Source organism: Prionailurus bengalensis, chromosome A2 (genome assembly GCF_016509475.1).
Source record: "Prionailurus bengalensis isolate Pbe53 chromosome A2, Fcat_Pben_1.1_paternal_pri, whole genome shotgun sequence".
Taxonomy (NCBI): Eukaryota; Metazoa; Chordata; class Mammalia; order Carnivora; family Felidae; genus Prionailurus; species Prionailurus bengalensis.
The window spans coordinates 25430710-25445726 of NC_057348.1; the positions used below are offsets into that span (position 1 = coordinate 25430710).

General features: G+C 47.7%; 1 protein-coding gene across 1 annotated transcript in view; it reads right to left on the reverse strand.

The window, feature by feature from the left end:
• IL17RD (interleukin 17 receptor D) overlaps positions 1 to 11692 on the reverse strand; it is a 70519-nt gene extending 58827 nt beyond the window's left edge. The window contains exon 1 of the mRNA XM_043587705.1: positions 11485 to 11692. Coding sequence (XP_043443640.1) covers positions 11485 to 11610 — 126 coding nt within the window. The 5' untranslated portion in view covers positions 11611 to 11692. The remainder of the gene's footprint in view (positions 1 to 11484) is intronic.
• Between the last annotated feature and the right edge of the window lie 3325 nt (positions 11693 to 15017).

Genomic DNA, 15017 nt, shown 5'->3' on the forward strand with positions numbered 1-15017 from the left:
GCATTCAACCGTAAACCTGCCTGAGCCAAATAGAGGTTTTAATAGGAACTCAGTTCCCAGTCGCTGAGGGCGATATCTACAACTGTTTGCAACAAGCCTGTGTGAATAGCAAAAGCCTTAAACATTCTCCAGACACCACACTCCTGAGAGCACAGTTGATTTCAAATAGTCTTTAAGCAAAGAGATTACATGACATCCTGCATTTTGGACTCTCAGCAAAGTAAAATGTAAATGTAAATGTTAATGTAAAGCACTAGCTTTTTATTGTTTTTAAAATTTTTTTTAAGTCTATTCATCTTTTTTGAGAAACAGAGAAGGAGCCAGTGGGGGAGGGGCAGAGAGAGAGACACACACACACACACAGAATTTGAAGCAGGCTCCAGGCTCTGAGCTGTCAGCATAGAGCCCAATGCGGGGCTCGAACTCAGGAACCGGGAGATCATGACCTGAGTTGAAGTCAGCCGCTTCACCGACTGAGCCACCCAGGTGCCCCAGCATCGCTTTTTTAAAAAAGACAATACAAGACTGAACTGCGTTAAACCATTGGAAAGGTCTCTGTGGGCAACAATTTCAAGTAGAAAAACCAAAGTTTGCTCATCGCTGCAACTCCACCCATATTTGTAACCTATTGATATGTAACATATCAATGTCCCCATATCACCTTTACAGGGATCTTGCCAAAATATTTAACTTGACCCTAATCATGAGGAAACAATCAGAAATCTAACTGGGACTGTCTACACCACAAGTAACCCTGACCCTTCAGAATGTGTGTGTTACAAAGGACCAAAGAAATAGGTGAAAGGACTGTCCTCAATTAAAGGAGACAGGATGTCTGTGTCTATGTAAAAGCAATGAATGATCCTTGTCTGAATCTGGAATGTGATTCAGAAAGAAATCACGAAGGACTCTATGTAAGACAACTGAGGGACGTGTGGCAAGGAACTAGTGAGTCTAGGCAAAGGGGAAATAGGTGTTCATTTTACCACGCTTTCAACCTTTCTATAGGCTTGAAAATTTTCAGAATTCAAAATACAGGAGGGAAAGTAAAGAGAAGCCCAGGCACCAGTGACTGGCCCACCTACACAGCAACAATTTAATCTTCCTGTTTAGTTTCAGAAAATATATGCCCAAAATATTACTAATGTTTTTTATAGGAAAATTACATAAAGTCGTCACACAGCATAGATCCAGAATAAAGATAAAAATTTAAAAACATAACATGACTTATTAGTCACTTCACTGGGCAAGGGGGGTGGAGATGTGCTCACAGCAGACATTTAAGACATTCAAGGCGTTCATGTTTCTACTTTTAAAAAAGTCATAGGTCCTTTAAAATCTGTTTTATGCCTTTCCCTAAAACTCTCCTGCAATTTATCATTCTCTTTCTGCTCATGTCAGAAAGCCTACTAATTTAAAAACTTCTTAGAACAGCTCTTTATAAAACCCCCCACTTTCCGTCCAAAGTCTCTCCCGTTATCCACCCTCATCTTTCTTTAATGAGATAAAAGCAATAATTACACTCGTCTTGACCAACTCCAAAACTATGCACTTAAAAAAAAAAAAAAGTGTGACCCTTTAAGTAAAAAGGAAGAAAGCTCAGTAAATGGGAAATGTGCTCAAGTGAAAAGATGTGGGGGTAGAATTTCTGTCTGCTAAGGACTTCAAAACCCAGGCAGAACAATGAGAGAGGCAGCCTTATGAGGGACCTGGGTGACTGTCACCTTGGGCGAGTCAGACACTGGGAACCAAAGCACGGCTCCCTCCCGCCGCCCCGAAGCAGCCTTGGGGCAGCACAACCAGATGTTACATTTTCTCTGCTTAATTTCAGTAAAACTCCATGACCTCTTTCTCAAATTAAAAAGGCAATGCTATTTTTTTAAGCCACAGGAGCTATCTTTAGTGAAGCCTTCTAAGGATTTCATTAATTCATAGCCAGCCAACCAGGACCTTTCCCACAGTCTCCCACAAAAAAGCCCGGGAAGTCACTGACTGCTTGGCTGGATCTGAATATGAGCAGAGGTAAGATCAGAAATATCTAGTTCCTCCCACAGGGAGGCAAGCCATGAAAATCAAAGCAGAGCAAAAACTCATTACCACAGCTGGCCGGCAAACCCACAGCCCTGGAAAAAAGGCAAAGAGCATCTTTGATTCTGGATGGACCGTCTGGTGACTTCAGAAAATGAAACGTGTTCACAACCAGAGGGGATGAAACAGAAAGAGACCTGTACCTCTGTTAAAAAGACAGGGTTTTCATACCAGCTGGGGGCTGCTGCCTGGGAGTGAGAAACATTTCATTCACGTCATTTCATAAAGTCCAAAACCAGGATGCATCGTTAGCACTGGGTGGTAACTTTTTACATTTTTTTTTTTTTTAATCCACAGTGCAGTGTAAACTGTGTGGTCCAAACATCCTCTCTGGAGGCAACCAACACTTTACAAAGTGGGATCCCCATCCAATACCGGCCCGATCGCCACCTCAGTCATCCGGCAGCCCAGCAATTGGCCAGGATGGGCACATGGTGCCAATAATCCATGATGTGAATAAGTGGAGCATATTTTATGCTAACTCTCAGCACCTAATGCCACATGATGCACTAATGTTGAGGAAAAGAAACTACGGAACTTCCGAGGAAATCTGTATGACAATCGCTCGCCTTCTGTGCCACCTGGTGAGAGAGACTGCCTGAGATCATCCGCTTGTGCCACCATCCCTCTCCTGGCTGATTTTAATTTCCTGAAGAGCACTTGGTCATTCAAGGAACAAGCAGGAGGAACCTACGATGTGCCGGCCACTGATCTCCTGCTGCAGCACGGAACAAAACAGATACGGGCCCAGCCCTCACGCAGCTGACCCCGAGGTGGGGGAGACAGACAGAAAACACCATGTGTGTCTCATTGTGAAAAGTTCTGTGGAGAAAAGCAAAGTAAGGAAAAGAGGGCAGGTTGCTATTTTAAACAGGGTGGTCAGGTTGGTATTGTTGTTCTACTTGTCTCTATGTTCCAGAAACCAGTTGCAGTTCATAGAAAACACCAAATACTCACTGAATAAAGAAATGGTCACTGAGGGTCACTCTTATCAAACCACTCATCTGCTGGAGAAACCTGCCAAGCCTCATCATTCTTGACAGGTGCACACAGGCAAAATTCAAGGCATCACATAATCCTGTCCCCACCCCATCCCCCAGCTTTGCCACTTCTTTCTTTCAGCCACACTTTCCTTTCAAAGGATCCCCCCACCTCCTGGATGCACTCACAGACAGGGCCTGCCTCCTTCGGCCATCCAATCTCTTCTTCTAAGCCTCCTAGGAACCATCCAAATGAAGTTTCTTCTTCATAAACAAGTCAAGTTTCCACTTTTTCTTCAATGCATCACTGCAAAAGGCTGGATGCATTCTTACTAAATCTGGAGGCATGATGGGGTGGGTCTGAGTTTACTAAATGCATGCTTTCTGGCACAGGTGATGTTCACATGGGGAGGGTGAAGGAGGAAAACACAGTGTGGAGAAGCCTCAGAAAGGTGAGCCTCTTCCAAAGCAGGGGAAACTGAGGCAGAGCAAGAGATCAGAGTTACATGGGCTAAAAAGCCAGATTTCCAAAGGTGGGTGCCAAGCAGTGCCTCGGGCACTGGCACATCATTACCCAGCTTCTCACACTGGCAACTGCATAAGCTGGAATGTTCTAGGATGAGAAGCAGCAGAAACTGTGGTTCATGTTTCTCTGGGAGGAGTGGGGAGGTGCAGAGAGTTCCCTGTACCTTGGAATCCTTCCTGCACCTCCCCGTCTCTAGGCCCCAATCCCTTTTTCTTGCAGCCTCAGCTGGGTGGGGAGCCACTGCAGACAGGGGGACCTGACCTGGTCCTACCATCTTTGTCCTTTCCCTGGAAAACATAAGTAACTACAGAACCACACTGAGACTTGACAAAGAGTAGCTGCTCAAAAAAACCCTGACTTGCCTCCTCACTCCATGTAAGTCTTCTCGAACTTCAGATATTGAGCAGTTACAATAACTCCTAACCATGTGAGTGCTTGTGTCCTAGCCAGAGAGACCTTGAGAGGAAGGCAGAGATAAACTGTCACTTAGCAGGGACCACACTTGCTAGGGCTGAACACTCCTGCATTGGTCTGGATTGCATTGCATTTTCCTCTGATGAAAGGCGAGGGGGGGGGGGGGGAGGGATTGGGGGGGCATTTCAGGAGAGGAAAAACCAGAAATCACCTGGACAGAATAAAATCACAGAGAAAGGGTTTTTAAACCATATGGCCTGTCTCAGGAAAATGTACTTCTTCGTTCCAAGGAAACCTTCCCTCTATCCCCATCTCAGAACAGAAGTCTGGGGCCACAGCCAGCATTTTTTAAAGGGTGACCATTCACTGGGGGGCGGGGGGGGGGCGGAATCTACAAAACTGAGAAATGAAAAAAAAAACTGACAAATGAGAACACTTGGAAAAACTCCTAGTTTTTAAGGGAATGAAGTACTTTTTAAATCTAAAAAAGGTTATATTTAAAGCCTAATCCCTTGCGATTGCAAAAGGATTCATTTGAAGTATTCATTTAATGTGTGAAATGTAAATATCCACTCAAACATTTAATTAATGCGATCAATTTCCATTCCCTTTCAAAGTTGTTGCTTCAGTTTTGTAGGACATCTCTGGTAAGTTCAAGCAAGCTTTCCTACAATGTAGTAATTTTAATTAAAAAAGCCTCATGATTAATGTCTATTAGTTCAGGTTTGGAATGAAGGAACATACAGTAAAATTACAATTTATAAAATTTCCAATACTTGCAGTCTACTGCCCTTTCAACTCTTAAGGTACCAGCCTTATGCAAATAAGACATTTTACCATTAGGTTTACTATAAAATAAATGCTTCTTAAAAGCACACAGTAGTTTTTTAATGGAGTTAGTTTCCATTCGTGCTATTAAATCAGACAATTTATAGGCCAACTTCCGTTTTAGAAGAGAATTACATGTGTGTTCACATCACATCTTTATTTTGTCATCCACTCAGTGATTTGTTGAGGACAGCTGGTACCTATTAAGTCCCCCCTTTAAATGTTGTAGCCTTAATTAGCTACATCCACCTTCCCCCAACATTTCCAAACAAGGAACCAAAGAAAAGAGAAGCCGTTTTTATCACAGATGCTTTGAACAATGGAGTTGCAAATGTTAAAATAATAGTCTCCATTAGAAACTAGCTAGTTATTCCTTAGTTAGGCCCCTCACAAAGACAGGGTATAGACAGGGTTTAAATCTTCTGCCTTTGTTACTTAGGTAATTTTTAGTTTCACGCCTGGTGTTATTAAACTTTCTCAAGAAACTGCTTGGGAAAGGTTGAGGGACAGTCTCTCCAGAGGCTTTTTTGGTATTATTCAGCTACAAACCTCTTACTTTGACTTCTGAGCACATGAAACCAGCAGACAGAATCTGCAAGTAGAGAATAAGCCTGGCATGGTTTTCTATGAAGACATCATGCTCTTCCCAGATAATGAAGAGTTTCCAACTCACACAACGAGAAATCCACTTGACTGTATGCCTGTAACCTGCCACACTAGATAAAAACTCTTTGACTTGGTTACAATTTTGGCTTCCCTTCTTAAAAACAAACAAACCAAAAAGTACCCTATTCTGTACTCAGAACTTGAAGTGCGAATTGTGTCAACAAGCTACATTTCCACCAAGATAAGGAGCTTCTCTAGCATTTCCCCCTTAGGTTTGGTTTCTTCTTAGAGATGTGCCCCCCCTTTAATCTGCAGTAAGACTATCTGTTTCAATAGGATGTGCTCACTCCTGGGTTTGTGTCTTTTCAATCAGCCGGTGGCCCTGCCGGGTTTAGAGTGGCAGAGAGGAAGTGGCCTGTGGTTAAACAGAGGAAATACCAAGGCATTTTAATAGAGCAAATAGTCTCTTTACTTCCCACAGGGAAGAGCTTCAAAGGCCCCGGGGCCCTGGAGGAGACAATGTGTTGTGGGGCCATCAGTCACCTAATCGTGTGTCAGGACCATTCAGAATGTCCCAGCAGCCAAGACAAACACTGCCCAGAAGGACATTGCCTCCCACAGGACGAGCAAGTCAGGCTGCTGGGAGATGGGGCCCGTGGCACCAGCACAGACAGGCCCCCTGAGCTTGCTGAGGGGCAAGGGAACCTCCAAATCTGGGGGAGACGTGAAACAGAAAAGGTCTCAGCTACCAGGGTAGGGTGCAGGAGAGAGGTCTCCTGCGAGGGCACTGTCCTCCACCCCAGCCTGTCAAGCTTCTAGGGGTACCTGAGCCCTTGCCTCTCCGCCCATACTCTTATAAACTGAGGAGTTGGGGGTGGGGGCGAGCTTCCTGAAGCCTAAAAACTCATCCATCAGAGGTAAAGGCAGTAAGAAACGAAAAGGTACAATTAATTGCTGATGGCGTGGCCCCAGCAGCAGCAGACATCTGCTGGGCATGGTGTGTGAAAAGCTCAGGGACCAATAAGGGGAAAAGAGGGTCTAAAAGCTTAAACACACACACACACACATTTTAGGCCAAATGAAGCATGAAAAATACTCAACTTAAAATAAAGACTTAGGAAAGCATTAGCAGTTCTTTCCTTTGTAGGGACGCTGTAAGGTTTGAACTGCAGAGAATACGATTTGGATCCTACCCTACTCTTTCCTAAGACTGTTTTCCAGACAAGCCCAGCTGTTCTGGGGAGGAACCCATGGAAGTCAGGGTCCCCTTCACTTGTGACCTCCCCTTCAGCCCCAGGCTAAAGGCACCCACCCAAACCAGGGTGACCTGCCCAGCTGCCTCCCCAGGATCCCCTTAGCCAGCCTGACCCTTCTCACTGGTCGGGGGCTCTGACAGTCTCCACTTCCTCTCTAAGTCCAGAGAAGTACTTTAAAGTCAAACTGATTTTAAATGTTTAGAATGTGGCTTCTCTCTCCCTCATCTGGCCTGGGGAAGCCTGGTCTTCTGAAAGCAATGGCTCTCATCATTGAGAGTGCATCAGAAGAACTGAACCCCCATCTCACTCCCATTCTGGAGGCATTATCTTTGAATCTGCCTTTTAACAAGCTCCCAAGGCAATCCTGATAGTGGAAGCTCCCGGACTTCACTTTGAGAAATTGTGTTCAGCGGGAAAGGGTCCACAGCTGGTACTTACTTGCTGTTCTCATCCACCCAGCTGTATCCCCTTGTTAATAACTAGCACAATGCCCCAGGCACTGCAGGGGCTCTGGGGGTCGGAGGGATGGATGGGGGAGGGGAGACAAGGGAGGGCGGTTCAAGAAAGGTGGACTTGGGCTGACAGAATTCCCAATTAACATGGCAAGACAAGCCGGAGGGAAGCATTGCAGTTCTTATAAAAACGTCTCTCTGAAAAATGTGTCAACCAGGGTTGAGTCATTTTTAACGAAGAATTCTGTAAGAGACACAAGAGCATGTACAACATGGAAGACATGGCCGCAAGACAGGCCGACCAGATGCAGGCTGGGGAGCCATGAGCTGCAAGTGAATGAAAACGCATCCAATTCAGAATCAAATAAACATGCCTGGGCCCACAGCCAAGGAGAGTTCTTAGATTGGACTTTTATCAGGACCTAAATTTTAACCAGCTGGAACTTCTTTTCCAAGTACCACCCTATTCCTTCCTACCTTTCGAAATGAAGTTATTTGCCTTAAATGGGAAACTTGCACTTCATTGTAAAGACGATGCCAGCATTCTGGCTTCCTGAATTCCTGAAGGAGCAGGCTTTTTGCAGGCTAGACATTTGTTTCAGAGATAAAAGACCAGAGAAGATGTACCTCACCTAGCCAGGAAGGCATTCTTGTTCCCTCCTTCTCCACTGCAGAAAATGCCACTAAATAAAAACCTGTGGAAGCTGATGCCTAATTCTTTGTTCCATAAATGCTTTTCAAACAACCAGCAAGACGGGGGGGGGGGGGGGACCTCAAAGCAACTGATTGACATAAAGTTACCCATCACAAACACAATCATTCCACTATCAAGAAACAAGAGTTAAGGTCCAGTGTAAATGAGGATGCTAGCCCCTCAGGAAGTTTTAGAAATTGTTACTTCTTTGGGAAAACTATTTATTACTTCAATAGTTTACCTGGCAAGGGCCCTAAGAGATTTTTTTTTTAAGCAGTTGAGGAAGTGTGCCCACAACTCATTTCTAAAACACTGAGCTGTGTTCAAGATGGTATCAGCCCCTTAATTGTCCCACTAATAATGGGGAGGTTGTGAAATCTGACCACTTAAACCAGGCCGGCTCCTCAGAGAGGTGTGTTAGCAGAGCTCCTGTGGGTTAGCTGGCTGCGGTCTACCTTGCAAGTCCTGGGAAAATACACATTCCTGCAGGGGCAAGAGTTCGTGGAACAAATGCTCCATGGAGATCAAGGGGGTCATTTGCTCAGTTCCTCGGCAGCACCCAGATCCTGCCCCTCCTTCAGGGCTCATTTTTCCACCCTGGTGTCCCCTTCTCAGGTTCCATGTGACCTAGACCCACAGGAAACTGTCTCCTGTTTGCCTCACACACAATCGACCCTTCTTGTATGTCTGCATGGCCCCAACTAGACTGTAAGCAACCTCATAACTGAGACCAACATCTACGGGCTAAACACCACTATCTGGTAGGGGACTCAGACATGAATCGAATGCCCAAGTCACTGCTCACCAGTATTCACTGGCCAGTCCTCTGACAGAGCAACTTCTGGAAGAACTGATGCAGGGAGGTGGGGGCAGGGAAGGATTCCTGCAGGAAGTGCTGCTCGAGCAGAGAAGGGACGCTGAGGGGTAAAGAAAAGGAACACAGACAGGAACAGCATGTGCAAAAGCATGCTAAGGAGAGGACACTGGGGCTCAGTGCTCTCATCTCTCCAATCCACTTCCTAAAATATATCACTTAATACAGGATTTAACAGGAAGGCTGGAGTCTAATTGGGCTCAGCCAAGACTTACAGGGCTCCAGGCTTTGAGGCCACTAAGATGAAGTATCTAGTTAAGGAAAACCATCCTAAGACACAGATGTCAACAAATATTGAGATGGTAGTCTGGTGGGAACCAAAGTGCAAGGACCTGCATGAGAAAGCAAACCAAGGGGAATGGCATTTAGGGAGGTCTTCCCTGCGGTGGCATCACCTGAGCTGAGTCTTTGGCCAGGGGGAAGGCATCCTAGGAGCAGAGAAAGTATGCTTCAGCAGCTTTACGCTGGCACAAAAGTTAGGGAGCAGGCTGGAAAGGTGGGCTTGCAAGACAGGTAGGCAAGGGGGGTTGGGGAGAGCTGGTGGCTCCATCAGATGTACCAAAAGGCAAGTCCAGGAGGGAAGCAGCCATGTATCAGGTTGGAAAGAGTGTAGAATCTGAGAGATGGTCCAGAGACTTCCATGCTCATTCAAGAAGGAATGAAAATGACCCAAGGAGAGGATTAGTGGGACCAAAGTAAAAGCTGTTGAGAAGGTCACTCCCAACTAGGAATTGTGGTGGGAGAAAAGAGGCCAGCCTGAGTGTAAGCCTGCTGGACCAGGGGCCACTATTAACTTGTGGAGAATGCACAGTTAGGAGACAAACACATTCCCACAGGCAGAGAGAACAAAACCGCCAGCCTGGCTCTTTTAGGTCACTATTATACCCAAGGCATTAAGACTTCACAAGCTTTGTGCACTGACACATAAAGCCACCTAGACAATGCAGAAACACAGCAATTAGGACTGATCCACCTGTGCTGTCATATGAAAACTCAGAATAAAATGCATGTGATGCTCCTACAGTTCTTCAAAAGCCAAAATACCTGTTTAGACCCAAAAAGTTTAGCAGGATCTTGGGCACCTGGGGGCTCAGTCGGATAAGCATCCGACTCTTGATTTTGGCTCAGGTCATGATCTCACAGTTGAGTTCGAGCCCAGCATCAGGCTCTGCACTGTGTCCTTGTGGAGCCTGCTGGGAAATCTCTCTCCCTCTCTCTCTGCCCTTACCCCATTCACACACTCTCTCTCAAAATAAATAAATAAACTTAAAAAAAAATTTAAGTTTATCAGGATCAGTAAGTCAATATGAGACAGCCTTAAGGAAAACTTTTTTATCTACATACTGGGAAAAACTCGGTATCTTAAAATATAATAATAGTGATATTTTACTAAAGTGGGACAGAGTACGAAAAGGTGATGTTTTACCCAAAAAGGAAGGCTATATTCACTGTGATGTGGTGGAAGGGTGTATTATAGCTGTCTATAGCGAAGCTATTGGGTTTGAAGATATCCCATCTGCTGCCTCATACTTGGTTTTCTGCACTGCGTTTCTCTGAATGTGGGGCAAAAGAGCTGAAAGCAATAGCCTAAGATCCTAAAAGGGTGCCAGGTGCTAGGCCTGGACTGCTGAGGCCATTCAGAACATCCCAGAAGAGGTGGCACAACGTTGTTCTAAGTAAATGACCCATCTCTCAGAGAAACAGTGCTGGGATAACTAGGAAATCTCCATCTATTCCCATTTTCCAAGTGAAGAAACTGGAGCCCCGAAGCACAGACAAGGTCATGTTCGTGGCTGCCTATGTCCTCTCCACATGTCTGAAGGCCTTGAGTGCCCTGACGCCGGGCCGCCCTGGCTTCAGTGGGAGGTGAGGGGCAGACAGAGGCACTCTCCCTGTTCTGGCGCCGCCCAAACCCAGAAACCCTGGTGGGGACATGGGAACTCAGCATCCCCGCGCACACAGCCTACCACCCCACGCCCGCCACCGGGACAGCATCAAAGTGGTCGGTTAGTGGGGGAAGTCTCCAAGCACAAGGCGAAATCTGTGCACCTCTCTAGTCTCCTCTGGGGCTCCTGACCGAGGTGATAAACTCATGCCTCCCTCTGGTCTAGAAAAATATCCACAGGTCAAGCTGGGGACGGGGAGAGGGAGTGTAGGTCATCCGTGAGACCATTCTCTAGACGAAGGACGACGAGCAAAATTTCCCAGCAAGTCAGGAGTCGGGGCTGGGGTGAAAGTGGGGTAAGACTGCACAGACTAGAAGGAACAATGCGGCCACGAGAGGGGGCGCATCCCTCCCCTGCGCTCTGGGTCCCTTCTCTGGCAGTCCTGGGCCTTTGCAGAGTTGTGAACCGGAGGTCCGCGGGAAGACCCCCACTGCCGGGTCCAAAGCGCCCCCAGTTCGGACAGCTCGGAGGATCCCAGACCCGGGGCGAAGGAGGTACCGGTCCGGGAACAAAGGGTGGGGCGCCCTTCTCCCGCCCGCCGCGGGACGCCCTTCTCACCCGCCCTCTGGGAGCCGGACCCCAGCCAGTGACCGCGCCTCATTAGCAACACAAAGCCGGGGGTCGGGCGGCCCCTTTCATCCGGGCCGGGGCTGGCGGACGTGCACCCCGGGAGGGAAAGAAGGGCGGGAGCAGCGGGGATCCCAGCCCTGCCGCTGACTCTGCGAATGGCAGGCACGTCTGCACCGGCTCAGCTGCCCGCGAGCACCTGTGCGCACCGCGCCCGCCGCGCTTTTGGGGACGGCGAGAAGTTTCTCCTTACCCTCCAGCCGCAGGTGTCGGCGCCCCGCGCTCTGCTGGAGCCGCCCGCGGCCACGGCCAGCTGCGAGCCGTTAAGGCAAGCGTTGACCGTGAAGAAGACGGAGCAGAGCTGCAGCCACGGGGCCATGGCCGTGCGCTTGTCCAGCCCTACCTACTCTGCACCCCGGCTGCCTGCCTCTGGCCAGCCCCAAGTGGGCGGTGGCGCCGGCGGCGGCGGCAGAGCTGGCCGCATCAACGAGCATGCGCCGCCCTCCCGAATCCTGCCCCTTCCCTCAGGGCCCCGCCCCCAGCCTCCACTTTCGCGTCCTGGCCCCGCCCCTCTAGCCCAGCCCTCCCTTTGGCCCCACCCCACTCTGTAGTCCACGCCCCCTACGGCCACACCCCGAGCCTCCACCCAGAAGCCCGCAGCTGCAGTTTTTTTCCCTTCACCTGACAGGTCTGTTTTTTAATCCAAAGGATTTGTCCAAGTGACGCCTGCGCCCAGCAAAAACTCGGAAAAATACAAAGAATGTAATAATAATGGTTCTAGTAATAATTTAACCAGCGCCTATTTGCCAGGCCTCTTTTTTGTTTTTAATGTTTATTTATTTTTGAGAGACAGAGAGACAGAGAATCCAAAATAGGCTCCACACAGTCAGCACAGATGCCAGGCTTCTTCTTGAATCCTTCCAACCACACTGGTAAGTGTCACTATTGTTCTCTCACTTTGGGGGGGGGCACAGTAAAGTTAGGGCAATGTGATGGTTAGAAAAATCCTGGCTGGGACCTCCAACAAATGACTCGCTCTCTCCATGCTACTGTTCCTGCAAACTGAAATAACAAAAGTATGCTAATTTGGGGAGGATTGTACTGGTTAGCACATAGCAAGGGCTCAATAAATGCTACAATCTATCATTGACTGGCAGAAGGACACCCAGCTGGTACCCACCTGAGATTCAAATCCAAATCTGACAAAAGCAATACTCTTAGTCACTACGTTTGTCAAACTTACATTGTGAAACAGGTGGTGTCTCTGTTTGGAAGAGGAAGCCGAGGTCATATGACTTTTCACCACAAGCCCCTTCCCACTTTCACTTGTGTCTGTGCACCTGAATCCCACCACTTCACTCTCCTCCACTGCCCCACCCCTCATCTAGGCCCCCACCTCCTCCTCCACAATTGCTTCCTAAGGGCTAAATTGCCTGCTTCCACTTTTGTCTCAGTATATAATGCATCTCTCTACCTGAAATCAGATCACTGACATCTGATTTAAAATCCTCCAGGGTGGCATTTATTCAATGGCCATTTACCATTAAATCCATACTGACCTCCTCTTCCCCTACATTATCTCTTCCCACTCTGCCTTCACCCCCTGGCTCCAGCAGTGTGGATCTGCTCACTCAACTGCATCTTGGGCTTCTTGTCCCAGCAAACTCTCACCTCTGTCTTTCCAACAAGGCATCCTCCTCTACTTGACTTTCTCCTTCTAGGGCCCATAATCCCCTTCTTCTCCTCGTCTGTCTGGCCTAAATGTGGTGACAGCTCAGTTGCTGCTAACACTGGGTTCCTGCAGTTTCCCTCATGGCTCCACACACCCTGCCCATACCTTGTATTTAAACTCCCTGTGGAGACAGAGGTGGCCCCAGCTTTGCATGCTACCCCCGTGGAGAAGGAAGACTCTTCTCAGTACAGCTAGCAGAAGTCCTGGGCACTGGCTCTGACAAGACCACTTTGGAACCAGGGAGCAGAGCTAGCTTCATCTGAACCCCAGAGGCTGGAAGTGAAAAATAACGGTTGTGCAAAGAAAAACTGGCATTGTTGCCAGAGAAAGCGAGGATGGGTACCGTGTTCACCAAACAACAGCGTCCACCACAAGCCCCAGGTGCTGAGACTTCCTGTCCATGTGCACCACTGGACAGAAATGTTTTCTTTTTTTATCTCGCTGCCAGGATATTCAGGAATTCAGCCAGACCCAGTGAGGGCAAGAACCGCAACTTCTTTGGTCAACCAGAAGAACCAGGATCCACAGAAGGTTGCCTACAAAGTAGCCTTCTCTGAATAGACCTCACACAGCATATTGCTTCTCTGGGGGGAACTGTTGGTTCAGTGCTCTGCTCCCTTCCAGACCTCTGCCCACCTCCCTGACACTCTTGGTACTTCTCTCTGGGTCGTTCCCAACTCCTATAGCAGGGGATCTTAGAGGTCTGGCCATGAATATCAGGAGCGCCAGGGGCTGAGACAAGGCCAGGACCACATGGGTGTCAATGAAACACCATGGAAACCATGAGGCTGCCTGCTCCTTAAGCTCCTTAATGTGTATGACATTCCAGCCTAGATAAGCTTCATAATTTATTAACCAATCACCTGCTGAGGGACTTGTCTTACAATCAGTGATTCAAAAATATCCTCACACATTTAACTCGATACATCCATTCACCTATTTTCTTAAGATACATTCCTAGAATCAGAATTGCTGGATTATACACATTTAAAATTGCTAAACTGCTCAATATCTACTGCAAGCTTAACTGCTTTTCTGATTCATAGTGAGGCCATGTTCCCAAGTATTTAGTGGCCCTTTGCATTTCTTCTTTGTTCCAGGGTTGGACTCTAGGAAAGGCAGCAGTACTTGGAGCTTATGACCAAGGGAGAGACTTTAGGAGGGCGCTGGGGAGAGGAAAGTGTTTCTTCTTGGGCTTTACTCACATCACCATATGATTGAGTAAACAGGGAAGGCAGAGCAACACTCTCGCTCCCTTTCCAGTCTACACACACACACACACACACACACACACACACACACCACCTCCCAGCTCACTGCCCAGCCTGGCAACTGACAGCCTCTGAAAACATGCTGCAGAGTGCAGAGTGCTCCAACTTTTCTAAAGGAATACAGAGGACACAAGAAAGAAAAGGCCTAAATGTCCATTCCAAACCTTGTTAGAATGACATCCCTCAGGACCAAGGATTGAGAGGCCCTCCTATTTACCTTCTAGGGAGGCCATACGCCAGTTGGGGGTAGGGGGTGGGTGGTAGGGGAGGGGAGAACCACATACATCAAAGGGTCAAATTTGGTCAGGAAATAAAGGTAGTAAATTGTCATTTGGCAACATCCTCCCCATTCTGGTCTTCTCCATTGATTCCTTGCCTCTCATTCCCCCCCCCCTTTTTTTAAAGAACATTTTATTTTTTATTTTTTTAATTTTTTAAAGTTTATTTATTTAAAGAGAGAGAGAACAGGAGAGGGGCACAGGGACAGGAGAGAGAGAGAATCTCAAGCAGGCTCCCACTGGAGCTGTCAGTGCTGAGCCCAATGCAGGGCTCCAACCCGTGAACTGTGAGATCATGACCTGAGCAGAAATCAAGAGTTGGACGCTCAACCGACTGAGCCACCCAGACGCCCCCTTCATCCCCTCTTTTCACCCAGGACCCTTCAGAATATTTGTGAGACTGTAAGAAGTGAATCTCTGTACTGAGAGCTGAGATAAAATGAGGGGGCTGGGCCTCTACATGGCCTCCATGGACCATACCGTCCTCCAGACTACAGTGGAGCCC